This window comes from Dama dama, chromosome 31 (genome assembly GCF_033118175.1).
Source record: "Dama dama isolate Ldn47 chromosome 31, ASM3311817v1, whole genome shotgun sequence".
Classification (NCBI taxonomy): Eukaryota; Metazoa; Chordata; class Mammalia; order Artiodactyla; family Cervidae; genus Dama; species Dama dama.
This window is the reverse complement of record NC_083711.1, coordinates 45,918,697-45,945,688: the sequence shown is the minus strand read 5'-3', so window position 1 is coordinate 45,945,688 and position 26,992 is coordinate 45,918,697. Positions and strand designations below refer to the sequence as shown.

The following is a 26,992-nucleotide window of genomic DNA, read 5'->3' as shown; positions in this document are numbered from 1 at the left end:
CGTTCCTCTTCAATCCTAGTAAACAGTCGGCTGTCACTGACTTGCTCACCTGTTATTTTCCAGGTGACGAAACTGAATTTCACTATCATACCCTTGCATTGGCACTTTGCATTATAGAGGGACTATTTCTTCTCAGTATGTGCAAAGTATCTTTAGCCTCCTATGTGGCCATCATTTAACATAATTCCTTACCCCCTGCCCAAGGCTAATTTCTTCTCTTATTTTAAACCTTAAATTGAGCCACTTGATTGATATCAATGGAATAAATCATCATCTTAAAATATGATTATTTATTTGACAAATGAATCATTGAATTTTGTTTGTACTCTGACAATCTGTACACGTTTGGAGAGGGAAAGATTCCTTTCTGGATTAAACTAATCATCTTTGTTCTCATTAAGCATATTATTTTGCTGAGTCGTTAAATATATTCAAATGATATTGTGTTGGATTAAGGGGACTTAAAGCCTAACCTCACTTCTTTGTCTGCCTACAATTGCCACTGAGAGTTTATTGAGTCCGGGATCAAGCATCCCAATAAGAACCTTCCCTGAAAAGAGGGACTAGAGGATGGAAACTGAAAATGAAAAAATCTGCTTTGTTTTTCGTGAATGGCTGATGATCCGGACAGATGTTTGCCTCTAAATGATGTCAATCCACTTAACCTACTAAAACAAAGACACAGCCCTGAAAGCAATGTCTCTCTTTCTTCCTTGATACCTTTTTACCTGGCACTCGAATTACTTTTAAAAGGACACGTGAAGAAGCAGTATTGATAACAGCATTGGTTGTATCCGTCCACATTGCTTTCTTTTGGAAGAGATGATCCTGGCTTCCCAGTTGGTTTTCTTCACCTGCATCTGGATCACACTGATGCCAAATGCTTCTGTTGTTGCTGAAATCAAGGCGCCCCACCCACGCTGCTCCTCTTCAATGGAACAGACTCGGTAAGACATCCATATTATAGTCCCAATTTCTCTCACTAGCTACCTCAGACCTATGGGAAATATATCTTTAATGGTAGCACACATGTGTGGCAGTGATTGTCTCTAGAGAGACTGCTTACTCATCAAAATATATCACCTCTGGTTATCATAGAAAGAACAGAATCTAGGGCCCATGCTGGCATTTATGTGCTTAATTTTATTCAAAATAGTTAAAGAGCTCTTGTATGAGTCTTCTCTCAGGGATTGTATTTCTCCAATGAGCAATGCATTTATTATTAATAATGACCTGAGTTTAACGTTCCATCAAAAATTTTGGAGTAGAGGTTAGTCTGAGTACCGATTTCTGATGTCAAGTACTTGCAGAGTGTATATAGTTCTGTATATTGATGAGACAGTACTGAAAGGCATCAAAGCCAGTTGTTGTTTTTCAAGTTTCGTTTTCCATTTGGAAAATCGCCTTTGAAATATCATCCTGAGCATCAGTACATTGTCATTATTATCCTATCATCAATAATCAGGATATGTTTGGATCTGCTAGTGAAGGGGCATAGCTCTCTACTAGAATGACCAGTTCATCTGATTTGCCTGGGGCTCCATGGTCTTTCGAAGGCACCCCACTCCAGCACTCTTGCCTGGAGAATCCCATGGACGGAGGAGCCTGGTGGGCTGCAGTCCACGGGGTTGCTCAGAGTCAGACACGACTGAGCGACTTCACTTTCACTTTTCACTTTCATGAATTGGAGAAGGAAATGGCAACCCACTCCGGTGTTCTTGCCTGGAGAATCCCAGGGACGGGGGAGCCTGATGGGCTGCCATCTACGGGGTCACAGCCACGACTGAAGCAACTTAGCAGCCGTGGTCTTTAGCGCTAGGAGTCCCAGGAACCCCTCAGTCTCAGACAAACTAGAACAACTAGTCACCGTAGTACACAGGCAATGCTTCCCTGGTGACTCAGGGGTAAAGACTCTGCCTGCACTGCAGGAGACTCGGGAGATAAGAGTTCGATCCACGGGTCAGGAGGATTCCCTGGAGAAGGAAATGGCAACCCACTCCAGTATTCTTGCCTGGGAAATCCCATGGACAGAGGAGCCTGGGGGCTGCAGTCCATGGAGTCGCAAAGAATCAGACACAGGTGAGCAGCTGAGTGTGCATGCAGCCCAGCGCAACGCCTAGTACGACCCAGGTAACTTTATTTACTTTTTTTTCATTTATTTTAATTAGTTGGAGGCTAATTACTTCACAACATTGCAGTGGCTTTTGTCATACATTGACATGAATCAGCCATGGAGTTACAGGTATTCCCCATCCGGATCCCTCCTCCCACCTCCCTCTCCACCCAATTCCTCTGGGTCTTCCCAGTGCACCAGGCCCGAGCACTTGTCTCATGCATCCCACCTGGGCTGGTGATCTGTTTCACTATCCAGGTAACTTTAATAACCAATGAATGACCTCCTGTCCTAGGGGAAGTCTTTCCTTTTCACCAAGTGCAAGATTCCCAAAAAGACCCGGTAGAAGAAATTGAGGAATGAAAGTGAGTGAGATCACCCAGCCAACCTTGGTGACATATGTTTCAGCCAGATTGCCCTCACATTTTGGATATTTATGAAGCACTCCCTGTAAGATCAGGAAAGAGAACATAAAAATGTAATAAATCCTTCTGAAGCCTCAGGTTTAATGACCAAAAACAAAAGCACTGTGGAGGAGTGGAGAGGAGCGGTCACTAGAGTCCTGAATCCTGCTTTGCTCTGAGAAATCAAAAACCATCTCCCATACTTCCCTTCCAGACTTGGCTCCCACACTCAGATTATGAAGTCTTGTCCTGATTAAACACTTTCTGTTTTCCCCGAGGCAATTAGGCAAGCAATATATAGGAAATGTGAGGCTATCCAACCAGGCTGTGTGTTTTTTCCAGGCTGCTTTTAACATCTAGTATGTTTTAGTAGTATATTGTATCTAATTTTGAAACAAAATGGAGATTGCTTAAAATATCGTCTGTGACTTAAACCGTAGGGGGTTTGCCCAGTTTGTTTGGCGGACGTGTAGATAAGAAGGGAGATAGTCACAGGGACTCACCAGTCTCACCAGCCCACTATTGGTGGGAGAATTGCTGGAGAAAAATCTGCCATGTGTATTTTTTAGGTGTCATTTAAGGGACAAGAAGAAAGCATCTTTCTCTGTGGTGGTGTGAGAATTTCTCTGTTATGTTAAGTGTCTCATTTTTAGACTCTGGTTAAATGAAGAGGGAACCCTGGGTTTTCTACTCCATGGGGCCAAGAGTGTTTGTTTTCACTTCTCTATATCTTAAGTTATAAGCCACAATAGGATTCATTAAAATTTATACCTACCTCTTTTGTTCTTCAAAGAAAAATCCTCTAGGACTCTAGGGATGGCGTAAAATATACACCCTGGTTCAGAAGCAGCCACTTAAGATGAAAGCCTTGCATTTCCCCAGTGAACAGAGTAACGCAGCCAGCCAGCTTCTGAGCTGTCACTCAGCACCCTCTCAGGCAGATTTTAGGGCATTTTGACAAAAATACTGAAATTACTGTGTAAGACAGTTTACAGAGTAAGGAACCAGGATAATTTAGACCTTAGTATACCTCATGCGAAGAGTTGACTCATTGGAAAAGACCCTGATGCTGGGAGGGATTGGGGGCAGGAGGAGAAGGGGACGACAGAGGATGAGATGGCTGGATGGCATCATCAGCTCGATAGACATGAGTTTGAGTAAACTCCGGGAGTTGGTGATGGACAGGGAGGCCTGGCGTGCTGTGATTCATGGGGTCGCAAAGAGTCAGACACGACTGAGCGACTGAACTGGACTGAATATGAATAAACACCGTGAGGTTCTTTACCCCACGCATAATCTGATAATCAATAATTAAATAAGTAATGAATTAATAATCCACTCTGTCATAAGTTCAGTTCAGTTCATTTCAGTCGCTCAGTCATGTCCGACTCTTTGCAACGCCATGGACTGCAGCATGCCAGGCTTCCCTGTCCATCACCAATTCCCGGAGCTTGCTCAAACTCACGTCCATCGAGTCACTAATGCCAACTCATAATGCAAGAGAACTAATAGAATGAACATGGAAAGAAGACTTGATCTTTCTTTGAAAATTGGGAAGTATATTTGTACATATTAGGTCACATATTATTTTGAGCCAGTTTTCCTACAGTCAGGCCCTTTATCCTTAAATAGGCTATTAACTATTTACATTCAGAATATCATTTTACTTTTTGCCCAAAGACTCCCTTTTTAATCCAAATACTTTAAAAATATTTCATCCAAAGGTTCATCCCTTTATTTCTTAAAAACCAAGTAGGGGAGAGGGGGAGTTAGTGAATAAATTAGATATGGCGCAGGAAAATGTTCCTGTTTGGCCTCGGGGAGAGACCTGGCTCCCCACTGATGCAAAGAGGTTTAGGCACCCAGACTTACTGAATATTTATTCATCCTCTCAGCAGTCGTATTGAGTGCCTTCTGTGATGACCAGTTTTGGGCTGGGAGTTAAGAAGAATATATTGTCTCAGCCTTAAGAGTAATCAGCAGAGTGCCCAGTTTCTGTACAAATCAGCTTGCAAGAGCCAGTTGTGAAATTTTAAGGCGGCTAAAAATAAACTTATTAAAAATTAACTTATATAAACATACAATTAAATTATTTTAATGAAAGCAATACATACTTAAAAGTTCACCACTTCCTAACTACTACGTGTTACTATTGTGTGTTGTTCTCCACTATTTATATCTACTTATGTCTGGAAGAAATACTACACTATACTATAATATATTATGCTATGTTGTTCAGTCCAACTAGATGACAAAGAGTCAAGTCCAGCTCTTTGCAACCCCATGGACTGCAGCACGCCAGGCTTCCCTGTCCTTCACTGTCTCCTGGAGTTTGCTCAAACTCATGTCCACTGAGTCGATGATGCCATCCAACCATCTCATCCTCTGTTATCCCCTTCTCCTCCTGCACTCAGGGTAGTGTAGTACACACTACATAGTGTAGGGTAACTGTATGTGGTACATTATACTGTATATACTATATACTAGTTTATGGTATACTGTGGTGCATACTATGTAGTGGTATACTATGTGGTATACAACTATATTGTACAGTATACCACTGTATAAGTGGTATTGTGTATTACACTAATATAGAATACCATATTATCATATAAACTGTAGTATACTACCATACACAAAACTTACATTACATTGTATTGTACTATACTATGGGCTACACACTTCTCTGTCATATCCATAGCTTGAAATCAGCTAGGATGACAGTATGGAAATCAGCAAACACTACAAACAGGGCTTTTTTTCCTGGGGAGTCTCTTGTTAGACATTTCCTAGCACATCGAGACCCTAATGTAGAAGCCAGGAGTGTCCTAGCGATTGCCAATTCAAACTGCTATGCAAGTTAAGGCAGAAGTGACTGGCAGAAACTGAGGCAGTGATAGGCTCAATGTTCCTCTGGGGGCAAAGGCTGGTTAGGTTAAGACTTTTTTCCTGGAAGAGAACTTCAGCCCGGTGTCGCTAGATTTCCTGAGTTTTCAAAAGAAGAATTCAGATTTTCATGCAAAATTTTCCAGTTGAATACAAAAGTTTTCTTTCAGTAACTGCTAAAGGCAGAATCATTTTTTTTTTTAGGAAAGGGAAGAAGGCAAAAGACAAAGGGGCTTCAAATGATTCTTATATGGAATCAGACCAGAAAGTTCTGAGTTAAATCTGGTTCTCTATCATAAATTACCCTCCCTTATTAAGCACATTTGCTTCTCTTGCCTTTGTCTGTTCTACTTGTCTTCATTTTATTAACCTTTCTACTTGTATGCTTCTTTTTTCAAGTCAGGGGTCTTCAAATAGGGCACTTATGCTCCTAGAGTATAATGCTCCCCTAAGGCTGCATGCAAGCTCTCAGAGGCACATGTGAGCATGAAAAGTTTTAAAATAATTATTTCTGGATCTCTGACTTCCTCTGACCTCTTTCCTAAAATGGATCCTCCTGAAAATTTGCCTGCAGTCTTCTCTGTAGCCTCCCCTTAATGATTGCTCTGTCCCATTTGGCAAAATAAAAGCACACACACCTCTTCCTTTTTCTGAACTTAACTATGTGTGTTACACGGGTGGATAAAACCCGTCCGAGTACAAAAAAAAATTCATTACAGATGTTGTTGTTAAGGTAGCTGATGACTTTAGTTTAAGTAACACATTCTTTTCCAAACTGAGTGTTTTCCTTTTTTTCTGTTTTTCTTTTCTTTTGCTTTCAACAATATTGAAGAAAGAACCCACTTAACTTGTTAGGTTATAAATCATTAGAAAGAATTCTTGATGATACGCCACAATGTGAATTTTGAAAAATAAGTAAGAAGGAATTGTTTAAGTTATAGTCCTGAAACAAAATTTCTTCCAATTCCATGTCCATGAACAAAGTTTTTCTATATTTTCATCTATAAAAGTGAAAAATAGGATCAAGGAAATGTAAATTAAAACCTCACATCTATTAGAAGGGCTTTATCAAAAAAGACAAGAAATAACAAGTGCAATGAGTAATATCCATACACAGATACACAAAATAGGGAAAATGTACCATCACTTTATTAAGAAATAATTCTCTGATAAAATTTAATCATAATTTTAATAATTATTTATCAACATTTATATGAGTTATGTTTTGCTCCATTTTTAATAGTCATAGAGGCTACAAAAGAATTTATTTCAATGTGTATATACATGTCTTCTCGGAAAGAAGTATGATAGGTGATAAAATTCAATGAAGAAAATAAAATGGAAAGACAAGTTTCAAGAAAACGAGGAATGAGACAAATTCCTTTGAGACAAATTTGTCTCAGAGAGACAAATTCTTTCTGGTTTTTACAGAGGAGCTTATTCATGTATTTTAAAATGCATATTTTGAGTATTCCAGGTTCATTGGATACATTTAAAGGAGGAATATAAATTTTATTTTAAATTATCAATATTTAATTTTAAATTTTATGATGAAAAAAATTGAAGATGACTGCTTAAATATGTGTGAGGTTTTCAAAATTATTTCAGAGGGTGTCTAAGCCACATAAACCTTTTTGAGAAATAGATGGTGTATAAAGTCAAAAGTAAGTAAACAGAGGACATCTCACTACACATACGTAGAACCCTCAGGTAAGAAGAGGTGAGTGTGCTTTCAGGTACCGCCAGGAGTGCCTTGCATGCCCATTCAGTCATGTCCAACTCTGCGACCCCATGGACTGTAGCCCACCAGGCTCCTCTGTCCGGGGGATTTCCCAGTCAGGAATATTGGAGCAGGTTGCCATTTTCTACTCCAGGGGATCTTCCCCACCCAGGGATCGAACCCTGTCTCCTGCTTGGCAAGCAGATTCATAAGCACTCTGCCACCTGGGAAGCCTCTTGCCTTTCATAGCAGCAGGCTGCATGTTATTTGTTCTGGGGATTCTTTATTTATTTATTTATTTTTTTTTTGAGGATTACGATTCTGGAAATTTATTAGGATTTTTTTTCTCCAGTAGGGAAACTACATGCAAAAGATACAACATACAGAATATCTTTAAATAACACAACTCCCAGACAGGGACAGGGTGATATTTGGGGGAGGGGCATTCTGTCTTTGCTTTTCTATGTTCTATTTTTAATTTTAAAATTTTTATGTTCCTCTGGATGGAATTTCTGAGATGGGTATTCTGGGGATTCTTAATTAAGATTCATCCCTTCCAATCTCTGGAGGGCTATGCTTTTGAAAAGAGTAGAGATTGCCGTTGTGTTATATTACTAAAGAAGTTCACAAATTTCCGTGAATTTCCACCCAAGGTAATATTCCAGTTTTTCTTAAAATAATAACAACCAGCTAGCTTTTATAAAACGTCTATTATTTTCCAGACCGGTAGTTCTCCTGAGAAATTGTTATAAATGCAAATTCTCATACCCTAAAACTATGGAATCAGAAACTCTGGGCATGGAGCCCAGCAAACCTGGTAATTGAGATTCATGCCAAAGAATATAATACTTACAAAATATGTGGTGGGGGCCTGGAACCCAATAGGCATTTAATAAAACCTAGCTGCTATTACTTTTTCAATCAATGGATCATTCTAGCTCCTTGAAAGAGGTTTTCTAGTTAAGAGATCCTTGGAAGAAATAGTTCTCTGTGTCAATTATTCATAGGATAAAATGACTTGTGTTTAAAATCAAACGCATTTGTCTTCTACACAAAATCAGATTTGTTCCTCCAACTTCCCTATTTCTATCAATGGCAAAAATGCATACATAAATCTCTGAGGGTTTCAGCCAGAAACTTCTGTACTTAAAGATCATACTGGGTCCTCTCCGGTGCCCATAAACCTGGACATATTTCTTAAACCAGCTGCTTCAGGATGTGAAATTCTCACCATCAAAATATTGAGTTAAGACATTGTGTCCACAAGTATTATATTAAAAATTTATGTGTATTTCCTGAAGGAGACATGACACGTATCAATGCAAAAGCCAATCAAGAAAGAGTGACTAGAACTTGCCTAGTAGAGCGCTCAGCATCTTGTGTTATTGCTGCTCCTTACGATGACAGTGATGGTGACAGGAATGTTCTTTTTAAAAAAATAATTTTATTTATTTATTTATGGCTGTGTGGGCTCTCTCTAATTGCAGCGAGCCGGGGTTACTCTCCAGCTGCAGGCTTCTCATTGTGGGGGCTCCCCTTGTTGCGGTTGCCACGCTCTAGAGCGCAGGTGCAATAGTTGTGATGCATGGGCTTCGCTGCTCCACGGCGTGTGGGACCGGGGATGGAACCTGTGTCTCCTGCAGTGGCAGGTGGACTCTTTACCACTGAGACACCAGGGGAGCCCAGGAGCGTCCTTCTGGAAGAGGGACGGAGCAAGGTCTCGGGCACCTGGGACAAGAAGTCGGCTGCATGTCACTTACAGAGGGGCTGTGCTGGCCCCACACTTAGAGCACGTCTGGGAAGTATGTGTCACAGCACAGAAACGAGTCAGGGAGACCCAGCAACTTGCCTGAGTTCAGAGCCCCAGGGAGCCACGGGCTTCGCTCCCAGATCAGGTCTCCACGCACACCGGAAAGGCCACCCACTTTGCCTTTGCCCGAGGAAGTGCGCCTGCTTCACAACTGGACCAACCTTAGGTCCAGTCAATGGTCAGATCATCCATTTTCCCCTGGGATTCCTCTCCAGGCCCATAGCCCTCCCTCAGTTCCAGAATCTACTACAGGGATTCTTCCTCAAATCCCACCCAGCACCTATACTTTTTGCACATGTTGTGAAACACTGTTTTCATCAGTTTACAATTTTCAGGTCTTTTGTTTTGCTTTTTCTTAACATTATCTTAGTGCAAGAGGTAGTTTAACTTCTGTGACTCCAAGAATCACTCAGGTACCACGTTGAATGCAGATTCCTAGGGCCTGTTCCTCTGGTTCTGGTTTGGTTGATTTGGGTCTGAATGTTGATCATCTCCACCCAGGTGCTAGTGGCCAGGTTTTCCTACTAAAAACCACATTGTCAGGACCACATCCACACTCAAGTATGTCATTCGAGGTACTTTACCTTACCTGCCCCACCCTTGTGAAAGGAAGAGTAAATGTTGGTTGATCTTTGTCTGTATGTAATGTGAACTGAGAAAATGAGCTTTATGTGTCTATTTTGGAGCATACCATGTTGAGCACAGAAAGCTAAACTAAATCAAAATATCCAGAAGCACATGTGTCTCAAAAGCATTTTTCTCCCTTGGAGGTACAGCAAACAAGAAACTAGAATGAGGAAAGAAGACAATACCAAGGTGTGGCCCCTGAAATACAAGCAAATCCTCCACATAGAGGACCATGACTTTGCAATGAGACCTGGATTTGGAGGTGAGCACTATCTTTACAAAACTCCTGTGTTATAATCCATTGTGTTGTCAAAACTATGTTGAAAATTTGAGGCCATTAAGACCAAAACACAAGATCATCAGTTTAACGAAGAAAAAGAAACAAAAACCTTTTACAATGATCTTCTCTTGAATAAGAGCAATTGATAATTTATGCAGTTTAAATTAACCAAAATGACCCATTGTTTACTATATACATTATCATAAAAAGTGTGTAGATAAATAATATGTGTTCAAAAATAGTGAATGCATATATCTTGCCCATACAGCAGTGTATTGTTTTAATTAAAATCCATTGAGTTATATCGGAGAAGGCAACGGCACCCCACTCCAGTACCCTTGCCTGGAAAATCCCATGGACGGAGGAGCCTGGTAGACTGCAGTCCATGGGGTCGCTAAGAGTCAGACACGACTGAGCGACTTCACTTTCACTTTTCACTTTCATGAATTGGAGAAGGAAATGGCAACCCACTCCAGTGTTCTTGCCTGGAGAATCCCAGGGACGGGGGAGCCTGGTGGGCTGCTGTCCACGGGGTCACACAGAGTCAGACACGACAGAAGCGACTTAGCAGCAGCAGCAGCGTTGAGTTATATCATGGTATTCATAAACTCTTGTGAAACATGCTTATGAGCTGGAATGCCTGACTTTTGTTGAAGAACTAGTCTGCCAAATGCCATGGCTCCCTGTGAACCACCTCTGCTGAGGTTTTTTCTTTTACTTGCACCTAGCAATATAAATTGATTGAAATGTTGGAGTGCCAGGCACTGTGCTAAGCCCTTTAATGCACTGTCTCATTCCACGCTTGCAGTGACCCTATGAAGTAGGTGTTACAACCCTAATATTACAATGTGGAAATTAGGGCTTAGAGAAATTAAGAAATGTTCTCAAGGCCATGAAAAAAGTAATGTGGTAGAACCAAGATGCAATGACTTGTAAGGAGAACAGGAGCAAACCACAGTAGGAGGATATATTACTTGGAAAAAAGCCTTTCCTCCTGTCAGATTGTTTCATGTGCATATAGTTGCATCCCTGGGGGTACCAAGCTTTTCAGAGATACACAGGGTGTGGTAAAATCACCCAGGTAAGCTGTACTCTCCACCTTAGTGCTAAATCCATCCTGACTCTCCTGCTCCTGACCTAAGGTCTCCCACACCCACAGTTTCCTGAACTGACAACCTTTCATGCTAGAGACGTGGAGGTAAGAGAGGTGAGTGTGGGGGTGAGGAACCAGGATCCCCCAGCAGTAGAATAGGTACCACTTTTTGATAATTAACACTTCAAGTACTTGGCGTGGGTGGGAAGACCTCAATACTCATCATATTGTGGTTATGACAAAGGGAAGCACAACACACAGGTTACTAATAAAATTTAAAAGTACATCAGGTAACTCTTATGTTAAGGATGGTTTGGGTTTTGTTCTTTAATTTTCTGGAGTCCATTGGGTTGCAGTTCTAAGGGTCTGGTTTTGATTTTATTAGGTTGTGTGTGTGTGCTTAATTGCTCAGTCGTGTCTGACTCTTTTCGACCCCATGGTGGCCTGCCAGGCACCTCTGTCCATCCAGGGAAGGATACTCAAGTGGGTTGCCATGCCTTCCTCCAGGAGATCTTCTCAACCCAGGGATCAAACCCAGGTCTCCCACATTGTAGGCAGATTCTTTACGGTCTAAGCCACCAGGTTGGTGATGCAAGTTTCAGCAGGCATCAGAGTCCCCTGGGGGCTTCTTGGCACCCAGATCACTGGACCTCACCCACAGAGGTTTTGATTCAGTAGATTTGAGTGGGGTCACCAATTCTCATGTCTTATGTATTTCTTGGTGATGTTGATTCTGCTGGTCTGAGAATCACATTTGATACCTACTGAGTTACATTATTAGCATCAGATTAATTCGTGGTGAGTATAATATTTTGTTTTTCAGGAGCATTTCTCAACATTTTTTTACTACCTATCGATCTATTTTTTCATTTCATTTCTTTTTTTTTTAACATCACTACTCAGATGTGTCATCCTTACCACAATTCTCCTGAAGTTGTAAACACTCTTAACTGCCATTCCCAATAGACCGTTTATTTCCCCCAACAAAATTTGCCCAAAATTTGGATAATATACTCTGCAACTGATAGGCAGGTATTCTGGACCTTGGTCTCGACGATTCTAAGGAGTCTCTAAAATCTTTCCCCTCCCACAATTTACCTGGGAAAATTATTTTTTTTAATTTAAACTTGACCGGCTGTGGGTACTTGGAACCATTAGGGGGCTCCAGACACACAGGAATAGCTTGGAACTGGCCTCTGGAGTAGTGATTAGCAGTCCAAAATGATGTATTCCCTTCTATACGAATTCAAAAAGCTGCCCTAATTCCTGTTAGGTTAGGTTAGTCAATTAAATGAATTCCTATCCTAGAGGAAAGGGTTTTATGGGTTTATTTTAGACCACTGAAAGCCAGAGAGATTAAGAGAAAAATTGCTGCCCTTGAATGTGGACCTTGAAACAAGCAGTCTACACTTTGTAACTCAGTGTTCCAAGGACCAGGGGCAGAGTCACTGGGGGATTAGTTAGACATGCAGACGATCAGGCCCCACCCCAGGCTTTCTGAATAAAAATCTGCATTTTAATAAGATCCCCAGGTGATTCGACTACACTTTACAATTTGAGAAGCACCATCATAAATTACCAAGAGCTGACCCAAAGCTTTTATCTTAAAACATTTATGCCTTCTTTCTCCCTCCTCTGTATCACCCCCACCCCCCAGAAAAACATAATATTGATCTTAAATTTCCACTTCTCTTGATCTGTTAGGGATACGTGTTAAAAGAATTTTTAAAACAATTTTTTTTCCTGAGGCTACTTTGTGGGGGTCATTAAAAATGCAATGGAAATGTACTACTTAGTGGCAGGTGGCAAATCATCCCACGATTAAGAAATTTTTCTGACAGTCATGGACTGGGGCTAAATGGTATCCAAGTGGCTTGTGTATTCAGTCAGTTCGAGCAGAAAAAAAATCCATAAATTCAGTCAGAAGTGTCAGTCTGGTAGCTCTGTGAAATATAGTCCTTAACCTTCTCTTGTCTTGGTCAGAACAGCTTTTTATACCAGTGACCCATCCTCTGTTCTCTCAAGCCTGCTTTCCTGGGAAAATCAGGCTGCAGAATACAAAAGACAGGCTTAAATTTATCTTCTCTTTCTTTATACTTGTCCATAACACAACACACACACATTCTTCTTTCCTCTTGAGCTAAATGTAACTTCAGCACTTCTCTTGCCTTAATGTTTTCCTAATTAGCTTTAACATTAAAACCAGCTGCTACTGCAGTGCTTTTTTACTTTTATAAAGCATTAGAAGATTAATTGACTCATTATGTGGAAACAGGAGGATATAAATTTAAGGGAGCCTTTTGTTTAACTTGGGTTATAAATTGCAGCTCATTTTCTTTATTTATGCTTTCCCTACCCTTTACATCTCCCATAACTAAGGGCTTTTTTGTTGTTGTTGTTTTAGCTTTACGGATGATGATTTCTTTGTTTCTTTAAAGTGAAATCCATCCAGCATCTAGATACTGGCTACTGAGTTAAAACAAAAGCTGAAGTTGTAAAAGCCACTTGTGTAGTCTTTGCTTGTCAAATAGGAGAACCAGATTGGCAGCCAGGGGGATCTGGCTGTATCCCTGCATTAACGAGCTCTAGCTTTCAGGCAAGTTCTTCAACTTTGCTGAGCATGAGTTCCCTCATATGTCAAATGGAGCTAAATTGGTTCTACCTAGCTAACTAACAACGTGGCTGTAATGATAACATGAGATAATATATCAAGTACTTTAAATGTACTACACAAATAAGATGGATAACTTTTATTTAGATCCCCTTATTCCAGCATGCATAAAAGTAAGATTAATGCTTTTTATATGTATAATATAATGTAGTATAATATATATGGCAGTATAAATGTCTGTGGTACTACCTAGTTAGAGATCCTGGGAAATCAACACCTAATTGTAATACCTAATAGTTATTTAATTTTTACTATATTCCAAATGCTTTATATAGAGAATTAATAACAGCATTTATGAAACTGGTATTATTCATGTTCTATGTATCACACATTACTGTATACTGAATAAGTCGGTTAAGACATTTAATGTTAGGTTAGGCTAAGGACTTGATATGCATTTTTTTATTTAGTTTCACAGCAACCCCGTTAGGCAGAGACCATATATGTATGTCCCCTATTTTACAGATGAGCAAACTGAGGCTTAGAGGAGTTAAGGATTACAGAAGGTTAAACTCAGGTTTATATGGCTACAAATTTCATAGTTTTTAATCTTTTTACTTTATTACCACCTTCTCTCTGGGACTCAGCGCCTATTTTGCAAAAAAGAATGATCTTTGGAGCTTTTAAAAAGCTCCCAAATTCTATGATTTTGCATCTTGCCTTTACTCGCCCTCACCCTCCACTCTGTCCTCAGGATGTCAGAGCAGAGTTTAAAGTCCTGGACCCAGAAGAAGATGCACTTGGGCAGTGCAGAGGAGACAAAAATGAGGTCAGATAGCATCTGAGGACAAACACTTTCCTTTGAGGTGAAAGAGCTCATCCTGACAAAAAATAGAATAAATGGGAGGGAGGAAAGAAGAAATCTAAGACGTATTTAGGAACCCATTCCTAATGGACAAGCCATGTCATTACCCCGCTGTCAGCCCAGCTTTCAAACAACCCTGAGGGCCCAGTGCTTGTCCAGTGGGGGCACGAATGTCCTTGTATGGTGGTGTTAGAAGACTGGCCTGGCTTGCAGAGATACTCATCAGTAACCGGGTCCTACTTACAAGGCATAAACATCCTGAATCCAAGTTGTGCTCACACTTTGTCATAAAATAAACACTGTATGAGAAGCACTGGATCATTCTTTAGTGAAGAATGCACTGATTGTCTCAATGTTTGAATGTAAGACTGGGAACTGTGGTCTGTAGTCTGAGGAATAAATTCACATTTTTGCTGATTTCAGTTCAGTTCAGTCGCTCAGTCGTGTCCAACTCTTTGCAACCCCATGGACTGCAGCACACCAGGCTTCCCTGTCCATCACCAACTCCCAGAGTTTGCTCAAACTCATGTCCATCGAGTAGTGATGCCATCCAACCATCTCATCCTCTGTAAATCTGCTGAATTACAGTAACAATAACATATATTCTATGCTATTTATTGAGTATCCACTAAGTTTATCAACTGTATTATTTCTAGTCTTTAAATAAGTCTCCTTGGAGAGACTACTACTGGATCTGATAGTTGAGGACCCTAAGCTTAGAGATTTTACTGACCCTAGTTCTCATGTGAGTCGTGGAGCTGGATTCAAGCTCTGGTCAGGACTCTAATGCCAGAATTTTCTCCAGGATGTTCTGTTCCCTTTCCAAGGCCTCTCCCATCCCTTCAGTCCTTTGGGGTATTGGAGTTAGTGGGAGGAATTACTCGTCCTGAAAGGCCAGACAGGGCCAGGGATGAGATCTTTGCATGAAGTGTATATTTTGATAGCTCTACCAGCTAAACAGGGCTTCCCCCGTGACTCAGCGGTAAAGAATTCATCTGCAACGAGGGAGATGTGGGTTCCATCCCTGGGTTGGGAAGATCCCCTGAAAGACGACATGGCAACCCACTCCAGTATTCCTGCCTGGAGAATTCCATGGACAGAGGAGCCTGGAGGGCTACAGTCCGCAAGGTTGCAAAGAGTTGGACATGACTGAAGCGACTGACTACGCACAGACACGTCAATTAAAGAAAAAACGCAAAACAAAATAAAAGCATCAGAGCTAAACCTGATAAGGGAATAATACTGAGCTGTTCCCAAGTTAATGCTTAATCATAATTATCACTAAACAATATTTTAATAGAATTGTCATTATTAATACTATTGGAAGTAATTGGTCCAATATGGCAGGAAGTAGTTAGCAGTTGAGATGCAAGTAAGGTATTTCTGAAACAGAAATATATTCTAGTGACAGGCCCAGTGCCTGGCTAGTTGAAATACTTGTAAGTAAGGAATGATATCAAGGGTTTAGATTTATAAAAGAGCAAATCTGTGTAGATAAAGTGAAGCCAATTAATGTAGATAAATACCAGCCAATTAATGGCGGGGGGCAGGGGGCTAGGCATAGATGGTGCACAGGGACTGGTGAAGCGTGTCTTGTTTTATAATGTATTATATTAGGGTTCCCTGGTGGCTCAGATGGTAAGAGAATCCATCTGCAATGCAGGAGACCCCAGTTCAATCCTTGGGTTGGGAAGATCCCCTGGAGAAGGGAGTGGCTACCCACTCCAGTATTCTTGTCTGGATAATCCCATGGACAGAGGAGCCTGGCAGGCTATAGTCCCATGGGTTCCCAAAGAGTCAGACATGACTGAGTGACTAAGCGTACACACACACAGTACATTTAAAACACAATAATTTGGTGCTTTATTAATTATATGCACATATATGTCACATGTAGCATATCCAGACAATGAGGAATGAAGTCTTTCTGGCCTGTCCCTTCTAAATACCAAAATCTTGTCTGAAATAACCACTTAGGATCCATCTAGGCAAGATTTCTGTTTTTTTCCAACAATAGTTGAAAGCATTTTTTAATTAAGGGCTATAAAGTTTGAGAATTGGTCACCGTGGAAAGAAAACATATGAAGAGTCTATGTATAAATATACAAATTATTTGAAAATCTATATACATCAGGGCTTTCCAGGTTGTGCTAGTGGTAAAGAATTCACTGCCAGTGCAGGAGACACAGGAGACATGAGATCAAACCCAGGGTTTGATCCCTGGGTCAGGAAGATCCGCTGGAGGAGGAAATGGCAACCCACTCCAGTATTTCTGGCCTGGAAAATCCTATGGACACAGGAGCCTGGCAGGCTACAGTCCATGCAGTTGCAAAGAGTTGGACACGACTGAGCACACACACATAAATACTCATACACAGTACTAAATAATGAAGTTATTAGCATCAGCATCCCCTCACACAGGAACAGAGGAAACCCTCTGTAGAGTGTAACAAGGAATCGTCTTGGTCTCAGATTGTTCTCTGGCCATGTGAGCCTGATTCTGTGAGACCCAACTGCACACAAATCTAGAACTTGCCTGTCTGAAGTTGCTCCCGTTCTGATTTCCAGAATACTCTCAGCATTCACATTTCTAAGGATGTTTGCTTCACCCCAAATGCAAGTTACGGCTTCTGTTTATCTGGGAGGGGACATTTCTGAATGTGCAGCCGTCCTGGGCAGCACTGTCGTCAGTGTATACCTCTAGCCTGCCCACGTGGAAGAGACTGATTTTTCGGCAAGAGAGGAAAGGCTTCCACATTTGCCAAAATCATGAACTTTGTGCTAGTCTGCTCCCTGAATATGTAATAATATATCAATAGATAATTGAGAAATTTATCATTAAAACTTGAAAAGTAATTCATTTGCAGCATTGATCTCTCTCCACTTTAAATGATTCCAAAAATAAGCCTGATTCCTCACTATATTCTCATTCTTCTTTCTGAAGGGTCTCCAGTGCCAGTGGGTATAGATATCCAGGTTGAAAGTATTGACAGCATTTCAGAGGTTGACATGGTAAGTTTCTCCCTGAGATGCTTTTTTCTGAAAGGATAGATTCTCAGTAGTGTCAAAATCACTGACGTTTTAATAAATCATCTTAATTATGCATGTTATTTATTTTTTCCTGCTTTGCTTAATAAAGCTGAAGTTGCTTTATTCTTTTCTAACTATTATCTCTGCACCGGATTATAATTCTCATTCCTTTCTTTCTCGTCTCCTTTTCTTCCATTGGCTTTCCAGTGTCCCGAAGGACAGGATATACTTAGCTATGTGACTTGAACCTTGGTACTCAGTATCAGCAAAAAACTGATCTGCATTCTCCATGCCCAATCTGAAAAAAATGATCAAGTGATCCCCGGTGTTGGCTTCTTTTGCTTCTCATTTATCATTTTCCCACCCTCCCTTATTTCACCCTGAAGTCACTTTCAATCTCTTTCGCTTTGTCCTGCTCTCCCCCCAGCGGCGGTTCAGCCTGCTTCCCATGATAGCGCCAAGCAGCCGTGATGCTGGTGTCTCACTGACATGTACCAGTGTCTGCCATTTGACTTCACAGGCTCGGCGTTTGCCCGGTGCCCTTCAGATCAGACTGAGCATCTAAACACAAACAGATGCCTATTAAAGCAATCCATGCAGTAACCCACAGGATTCCCTGTGGAGCAGTGTTACGGTAATGAATGAACCATTGTATTTATTCACTCTTACCCTAATTCAAAATTACATGTGACTGGTGCTCCCAGATTAACCCAGAGCAATAATAACAATGCACCTCTATTCTGATCCTAAGAAAAACAAATGAGCTCATCATTACTTGATGACTTGTTTGTGGTTTGCTGAGATTTGTCCTTCACTCGCATAATAAATGTTGAAGTTCTATTATATGTGTTATTTCAAGAAGAATTTGAGTGTTGTTGGCAAATAAATGACAGTAAGAAGTAAGCAGTTGGGAAAAGTGAAACAACACATTGTCATTGCCTACATCCTGTAACTTAGGTGAAGATAGGAGAATTTCTATTCAAACAAAATACTCATACCTGAGAGCCAAACAAGACTCAAATAATTGATTAAGCAAATTTTTTTCTGCTAAAATAATGTTAATCTAGCTTTCCCCCCTCATCCTTGCCTCCTTACAACTGGAATGCATATAAACAATTTAAAATCCTGAGTCATACTGGATCAGAATCTCTGAGAACTAGCTTCTGGGGGATGTGCCGTATTAACAAATGCACAAGTGATTTTTGGCACACTACAATTCCAGTGCCACCATTTCCTGGTATTTGTTCTGTGTCTCGAGCTGAAGATCACCAGCTCTTTCTCAGGACCTCTGTCAACATTGCAGTTGTTTAGTGGCGCAGTTGTGTCTGACTCTTTTGCAACCCCAGGGACTGTAGCCCACCAGGCTCCTCCGTCCATGGGATTCTCCAGGCACGAACAATGGAGTGGGGTACCATTCCCTTCTCCAGGGGATCTTATCAATCCAGGGATTGACCCACGTCTCCTGCACTGCAGGAGGATTTTTTATCACTGAGTCACCTGGGAAGCCCCTCTGACAACATGCTTTCCATTAAAATGCTTAAAAACTCCAATAAATGTTGTGTTCAGGTTCTTATAGGACTGTAGTTTATTCAACTTGGGAAGGACTGCTTTAACAAAAGCAATAGAAATATATGGGTATAAAATCAATCATAAAAGTGAATATTTATTTACAGTGAGAGAAAAAGCAAACTAAAATACCAGAAAAAAATCAAAATAAAATACCAAACCATGAAGTTTCAGGCCCCTCTCTTCTGAGATCATCTTAGGTGATTCACCAGAGTGCTCAGGTAGAAATGTGTCCCACTTATAACCTGTTTCCCCTCAGCAACTTGAACACTTGATGGTTTTCAGAAACTCTCAGCATTCACCAGAGTCCAGGTGGGGAGAGGCTCTGTGACGGAAGCTCAGTAGCTTCATTCTGAATCTACCTGAAGATATAATATAAGGTATTCAAGCACAGGTCATTAACACCTACGGAAACCAGTGGAGACTGGTAGTACTGACTGGTCATCCTGAATCATATTTCTGCGGGCCTTGACTTGTCTCTTTTTCTCCCTGCCTAGGACTTTACAATGACTTTTTATCTCAGACATTACTGGAAAGATGAAAGGCTCGCCTTTCCCAGCAAGACCAACAAAAGTATGACTTTTGATCATAGATTAATCGAAAAGATTTGGGTGCCTGATATCTTCTTTGTCCATTCTAAGAGATCCTTCATCCATGACACAACTGTGGAGAACATCATGCTGCGTGTCCACCCTGATGGAAACGTCCTCTTCAGTGTCAGGTGAGGAGGGCTGTCTCCTGCCTAGGGCTCCCTTGCACCACCCCATCTACACCAGCACTCGGGGGACCCACTGCAGGCTGAACTCCCAGTATTGCCATGTTTAGTGATGCTGGAGCTTCAGACACAAGCAGAAGATGTGACTTTTTCCCTGATTCTAACTCCCAGGTTTTGTTCCTTTAATGACTTTTAGTAATTAGCATTTTGTTTATTCTTTTAAAGATTTATTTATTTACGCACTGGCTGCGGTGGGTCTTCGTTACTGCATGCGGGCTTTCTCTAGTTGTGGAGAGCAGGAATACTTTTCAGCGTGGTGTGCAGGCTTCTCATTGCCGCGGCTTCTCTTGCTGCAGAGCGCCGGCTGTGGGCACGTGGGCGTCAGAAGTTCCCACGCGTGGGCTCAGTAGTTGTGGCACACAGGCTTAGTTGCTCCAAGACATGTGGACTCTTCCTGCACCAGGGATCCGGCCAGTGTCCCTTGCATTGCAAGGTGGCTTCTTAACCACTGGGCCACCAGGGAAGCCCCTAACTTCGGGGTTTTAAAGAATGACTTCCTAATCTAACTGTACCCACTCTGAGCATATATTGAAGAATGATAGGAAATCAGGTTGGACAAAATGGAGCTGAATGATGGATATCCTTAAGAGTCTAACCCACAGTTTTTTATAAGTACCCATAACTGCTTTTCCTCCTCACCAATGCCACCCCACCCTGCACCCCACCAAGCAGCCTTGGAATCTTGGATTAACTAAATAATTTTGTTAAGTATGTCCTTCACTCTTCACATGAGGATATAGTCATCATGCACGTTACACCTAATTTCTTCATTTAAAAATTGTTGAAAATGAAAAACAAAATTTTAATGTAAAATATTTGATCTGTGCTAATGGACCTATCCAAATGATAAATAAGAGTTCTGTATTCTGTTGGATATCAAAAAAATAAATAAAATATTTGTTCAGACACTATGCTATAATCGGAGAAGGCAATGGCACCCCCCTCCAGTACTCTTTCCCGGAAAATCCCATGGACAGAGGAGCCTGGTGGGCTGCAGTCCATGGGGTCGGGAAGAGGCAGACACGACTGAGCGACTTCACTTTCACTTTTCACTTTCATGCATTGGAGAAGGAGATGGCAACCCACTCCAGTGTTCTTGCCTGTGTCCCAGGGACAGGGGAGCCTGGTGGGCTGCCGTCTATGGGGAGACACAGAGTCAGACACGACTGAAGCGACTTAGCAGCAGCAGCAGTATGCTATAATATCCCTCTTTACTATAATATTTTTTTTAGCCTAAGGAGTCCAGTGCTTACTGACTTACCATAGGTAACCTTAAAAATGTTTGGTAAATCCCGGAAATTCATTTTTTAAAATGTCTTAGAAATCCCAGAAAGATTCAGTAGTAAACTGAAAAAGAAGTTAGCTCTCCAGACGATTTCTGTGTCCTAATCTCTGGAACCTAGGAAGGTTACTTTATTGGGGGGTGGGGGAAAACTATGCAGATGTGATTAAATAAAAGGTCTTGAGACAAGGAAATCATTCTGGGTTGTCTGGGTGGGACTAAATGCAATCATCAGTGTCCTTGTAAGAGAAAGGCAGAGGGAGGATTTGACGCATGTGGAAGAGCAGGAAGCAGTGTGATGGTGAAGACGGACTGGAGTGACGCAACCACCAGCCCAGGAATGCTGGCGACTTCCGGGAGCTGTGAGAAGCAAAGGATGAATCTCACCCTAGAAATTCAGGAGGAGGCAGGGTCCTTCTGACACCTTGGTTTCAGTCCAGTGATACTCATTTCAGACTTCAGGCCTCCAGAACTGTGAGAGAATAAATTTCTGTTGTTTCAAACCGCCAAGTTTATGGTAATTGTTTACAATGAAAATATGTTCTTTTTATTCATTAAAAACACCTTCCTCGCTCTAGTACAAAGATTCTGTTACCAGACATTTTATAAAAAGCTGTCAGTGTTTTTTAAAAAATGAAATGAGAGGAAAGTACCACTTTTCATAAGAACTTTTACGTCAGAGGTAACCTAGGACTCTAACAAGTACTGGAATCAAGCCTTAGTAGGAATCAGCAACTGAACAGCAGCATCTGGCCAAGAAATCAACGGTTTTAAATTAATTTTTTTGATGAGGGGATATCCACTGGAGAAGTGGCTCGGTGAATTGTCCTTACCCTGCACATTCCAAAGAAGGATTTGGCTCTTGCCTGGCTCCTGGGAAATAACCTACAAGCCCTTGTAATATCCTGCCTGATAAGTGTGTCTTTGTTTACCCAGAGACCTTGAGCCACGTGGTATCAACTTGACCTCTGGAGGGGCTACAGACCAAGATCAGCCATGACTATGTGACCAACCCTCAGTTAATGCTTTGAACCCCTCGGCTCACGTAGCTTCCCTGATTGGCAATACTGCATGCATGTGGTCATATGTCATCACTAGGAGAAGCAAGCACTGTCCACAGAGCCCTGCCCACTAGAACAGGACAACTGGAAACTTGTTCCTGGTTTTTCCTGGAACCCGCCCTGTGCATCTTAATTTCATTGCTGACTTTAACTGGTATCCTTTCATTGCAACAAATGATTAGCTGTTAGTATAACAGCTTTGATGAGTTCTATAAGTCCTTCTACGGAAACGTTGAACCTGAGGTTGGTCTGGAGATCTCTGAACACAGGACTCAGAATTGTTGTCTGCATAGCTACTCCAGCTGACAGCAGAGCCAGTCCATGCCCAGAGCCAGGTCACCTGGTTTCAGGCTTGGTTCTGACACCATCAACCGACAAAGAGTCTCTCCTTGACCAAATTCTACTGTGTCCTCTGAACTGTCTTCTCACTTTGGCCCTGATTTTGAGCTTCTGTTTCTGTCTCTGCATAGTCAGTTTAGCCAGAGTCCCCCATCCTCAATATCTGATCACCCTCCATATCTGATAATGTTCCTCATCCACCTCTCCAGCCCCTAGCTGACATCTGACCGCCCTGGCCTCCTTCAGCCAGAATTCTGTTAGGTCCATTTAGCCAGGTTCCCCCAACCCCTTATGCTGCCTCTTAGTAATTTTCCATCCACTGACTTGCACTCCCCCCCTCCTGGCCTCCTTTTTCCTTTGCTATAAATTCCCAGTTGTTGTGTTTGGAGTTGATCCCAATCTCTCCTCCCAATTAAAAAAAAAAAAAATTATAGTAGCTCTCCTAAATAGAGTCTACCTTACCATTTTTTAAGCAAGTGTCATGAATAATTTTTTCCTTAACACTGTCTACCTACTCTCCTTGGCTGTTAATTTATTTATGTGTACTCTGAAGGAAGGAGACTGAAAGACTTCAGAAGTCCTTTTCTAAAGTACCAGGAAGATGCCAAAATGAGTATGTTTTGTGTCGCAAGTTTATCCAGACCCCTCCCTGGCTTGGCATTTTCCCGCATGACTATTGACAGTAGAATTAAATGCACAGCAGATAAAATGACTTTCCCCTCTGACTAACTGAGGGTCGCCATGGGTAGGAGCAGCTGTTGCCGTTGTTTTTTGCAGACCTGCTCAGGGGCCTTTTATGAACCTCTGACCTGCTTTTGTGGGTACCACAGTTAAGCAGCCTCTGCCTGAAGCCAGGAAAAGCTAGGAGGATATAAAATGTGAAGAACAGCCCTCATCAGTATGTAAGCCCTTTGACTTAATAGCACCTGAATTATGCATTGTGCACTTAGATCTATAACTGAAAATGCTGCAGGCTTTCCCCTCACTCCTGCAAAGATAATTTTCTCAGGTAAACTTGCTTTGTGAAGGAAACCTTTACTCATAGGTTTTTATTACCACCATTCCAGCTCTTTATTACTGGAAACTATTTAAGTGTGAATCTTCCAAAAAGCAGAAAATATTTAAGTCTATTTAAAGTCTTCTCGCTTTGAAGTGTGTTTTTCTGAAGACATCTGAGCCAGAAAATATAGAGGAAGCTGACCAGGAAATGGTGAGATCAGAAGCAATTCTTACAGCAGGAATTCACTCATTAACTCTGGGTCTTAAGCAATCACCCACCTTCCTGGGTTTGCTTCCTTATGGGTTACTTGGATAGAAGATGGTAACACCTGTTTGGCATTATTCTTCAAAGGTGCACAAAACAGGCAGAGTGTCAGATAGCTTTAAGCTACATTACTTATTTGACCATGTGGTGAAATGACCTGCAGTTTTCTTTTTCTTATTCTTCCTATAGGATAACTGTTTCAGCAATGTGCTTTATGGATTTCAGCAGGTTTCCTCTTGACACTCAAAACTGTTCCCTTGAACTGGAAAGCTGTAAGTGTAAACTCCCGAAGGAGTGAGTACCTGTGGTCTGAACACATCATCACATACTTGCAGTAAATAAACAGATTCTTAACATGTGAACATTTTGATATAAGTTAAATATGTTTATCAAAAATAGCTTATCAGTTGGTTGGTCTTTTTGGTAAGAATAATGATGGCAAATTGTCTCACAGATGAAAAGATAAAAGAGTCAAGAAAAAAAATGCTTTGGTAACTACATATTCTGCAGTTTCCACAATGATTTTAAAGGAACAGCTCCCTAAAAAGGTGTATTCTTGCTAATGTTATTAACATAGAGTGGCAAATTTAGAAAACTCTGCATTTATGCTCTCATATGAATCCAAACCTTCCATTAAACATACCTCTTTTCCCCAGAAAAACCCAGCTCTAGATATAGGTCACCCAGTCAAAGCCCTGTCAAAGGGTATTCGAGCCAGAGCCCTGTCAATTACTTAGATCCACACGCCCCGCCCCCAGCTATTTTTGACATGACTTATTAAAAACTGACTGCAATTTTTCATGATGCAGGTAAAGTGCTGGGAATCTCAGTGGATGTCTCCTACAGAGACAATTCTCCCCAAACCCATTGGAAACTCTCTATCACACTATTTGATCTTACAAGAAAATTTTCTACAAGCCCAGCTCACTTTGCAGTTTCATCCAAGAGGGTCACAAAACCAAAGTTTGAGGCCGAAAGCCTCGGCATCAGGCCTGTGAGTGAGAGGCGGTGCTGTGACATCACAACGCACACAGATAGGGGAGCAGCTGTTTGCAGAGTTTTTAAAGCATCATGTGGGCACGAGAAAACCCAACCACACTCTGTCAGTAATCAGGGCCTAATTTGGGTAGGTTTTTTTTTTTTTTTTATGATATGGGTATTATCAGTCTTTTGGCAAAGATATATTTCAGAACCATGACATTGGACCACAGAACTTTATAAAACACCATCATGGACCTCGTGGAACTTACAGGAGCTCATTCTAATTGCAGGGATGTTATTTTCTTGTCTTAGATGCCTACAATGAGGAGGATCTAATGCTGTACTGGAAACATGGAAACAAGTCCCTAAACACCGATGAGCATATTTCCCTGTCTCAGTTTTTCGTTGAGGAATTCAGTGCATCCAGTGGATTTGCTTTCTATAGCAGCACAGGTGCAGTATTTTATGTGGACAAGTCATGAGCATTTATTGAGCATCTGCTGTCTGCAAAGCACATGAGGATAGTCCTGAGTCCAAACAAGCCTCCCATTTGACCAATAACATCATCCTTCTTTTCCCAGCTGTTTCTATCTTTGCAATACAGGTCTTCTTCAGCTGACAATGGGCTACCTCCCAGTAAACCCATCATGAGTTGAAATACGTTTAATACACCTAACCTCCTGAACATCATAAAGTAGCGTCAGTTCAGTTCCGTTCAGTCGCTCAGTTGGGTCCAACTCTTTGTGACCCCACGAATCGCAGCACGCCAGGCCTCCCTGTCCATCACCAACTCCCAGAGTATACCCAAACCCATGTCCATCGACTCAGTGATGCCATCCAGCCTTCTCATCCTCTGTCGTCCCCTTCTCCTCCTGCCCCCAATCCCTCCCAACATCAGGGTCTTTTCCAATGAGTCAACTCTTCGCATGAGGTGGCCAAAGTACTGGAGTTTCAGCTTCAGCATCAGTCCTTCCAATGAACACCCAGGAGACTGATCTCCTTTAGGATGGACTGGTTGGATCTCCTTGCAGTCCAAGAGACTCTCAAGAGTCTTCTCCAACACCACACTTCAAAAGCATCAATTCTTTGGTGCTCAGCTTTCTTCACAGCCCAACTCTCACATCCATACATGACCACTGGAAAAACCATAGCCTTGACCAGATGGACCTTTGTTGGCAAAGTAATGTCTCTGCTTTTTAATATGCTTTCTAGGTTGGTCAAAGCTTTTCTTCCAAGGAGTAAGTGTCTTTTAATTTCATGGCTGCAGTCACCATCTGCAGTGATTTTTGGAGCCCCCAAAAATAAAGTCTGACACTGTTTCCACTGTCTCCCCATCTTTTTCCCATGAGGTGATGGGACCAGATGCCATGACCTTAGTTTTCTGAATGTTAAGCTTTAAGCCAACTTTTTCACTCTCCTCTTTCACTTTCATCAAGAGGCTTTTTAGTTCCTCTTCACTTTCTGCCATAAAGGTGGTGTTATCTACACATCTGAGGTTACTGATATTTCTCCCGGCAATCTTGATTTCAGCTTGTGCTTCTTCCAGCCCAGCGTTTCTCATGATGTACTCTGCATATAAGTTAAATAAGCGGGGTGACAATATACAGCCTTGACATACTCCTTTTCCTATTTGGAACCAGTCTGTTGTTCCATGTCCAGTTCTAACTGTTGCTTCCTGACCTGCATACAGGTTTCTCAAGAGGCAGGTCAGGTGGTCTGGTATTCCCATCTCTTTCAGAATTTTCCACAGTTTATTGTGATCCACTAAAGTAGTGTAGCCAAACTTAAACAGGCTCAGAACACTTACATTAGTCTATGGTTGGGCAAATCATCTAATGCAAATCCTATCTTAAAATAAAGTGTTGACTATGTCCTGTAATGCAATTGGACACGGTACTGAAACTGAAGAAACAGAATGGTTGTCTGGGTACCGAATGATTGTAAGTATATCAGCTGTTTGCCCTCAAGATCATGGGGCTGACCGAGAGCTGGCTTGCTGCTGCTGCCCGGCATCATGCCAGAACATATGGCTAGCATGGGAAAAGATCACAATTCAAAACTGGAAGTACAGTTTCTACGGATTGTGCATCACTTTTGTACCATCATAAAGTCAAAATAAGTCAAAGCACCCTAGGTCAGATACCATCTGTACACATTTCTGTCTTTATCATGTAAACACCTTTAACTCGATGTCTTGCTTCCTCTAGGCCCCTGCAGTCTACTCTTCATAGAGCAGACAGAGTGTTCTTTTGAAAACGTAAAGAGCACAATTCTTTCCTGTTAAA

The 26,992-nt window shown here is 41.5% G+C and overlaps 1 protein-coding gene across 1 annotated transcript in view; it reads left to right on the top strand.

Annotated features, from left to right (window-relative positions):
- Positions 1-822: 822 nt before the first annotated feature.
- The window catches only part of GABRR3 (gamma-aminobutyric acid type A receptor subunit rho3), a 44,663-nt gene continuing 18,493 nt past the window's right edge, over positions 823-26,992 (top strand). The window contains exons 1-6 of the mRNA XM_061134372.1: positions 823-947; positions 9,710-9,822; positions 17,354-17,421; positions 19,503-19,726; positions 23,916-23,998; positions 25,020-25,160. Coding sequence (XP_060990355.1) covers positions 823-947; positions 9,710-9,822; positions 17,354-17,421; positions 19,503-19,726; positions 23,916-23,998; positions 25,020-25,160 — 754 coding nt within the window. The remainder of the gene's footprint in view (positions 948-9,709; positions 9,823-17,353; positions 17,422-19,502; positions 19,727-23,915; positions 23,999-25,019; positions 25,161-26,992) is intronic.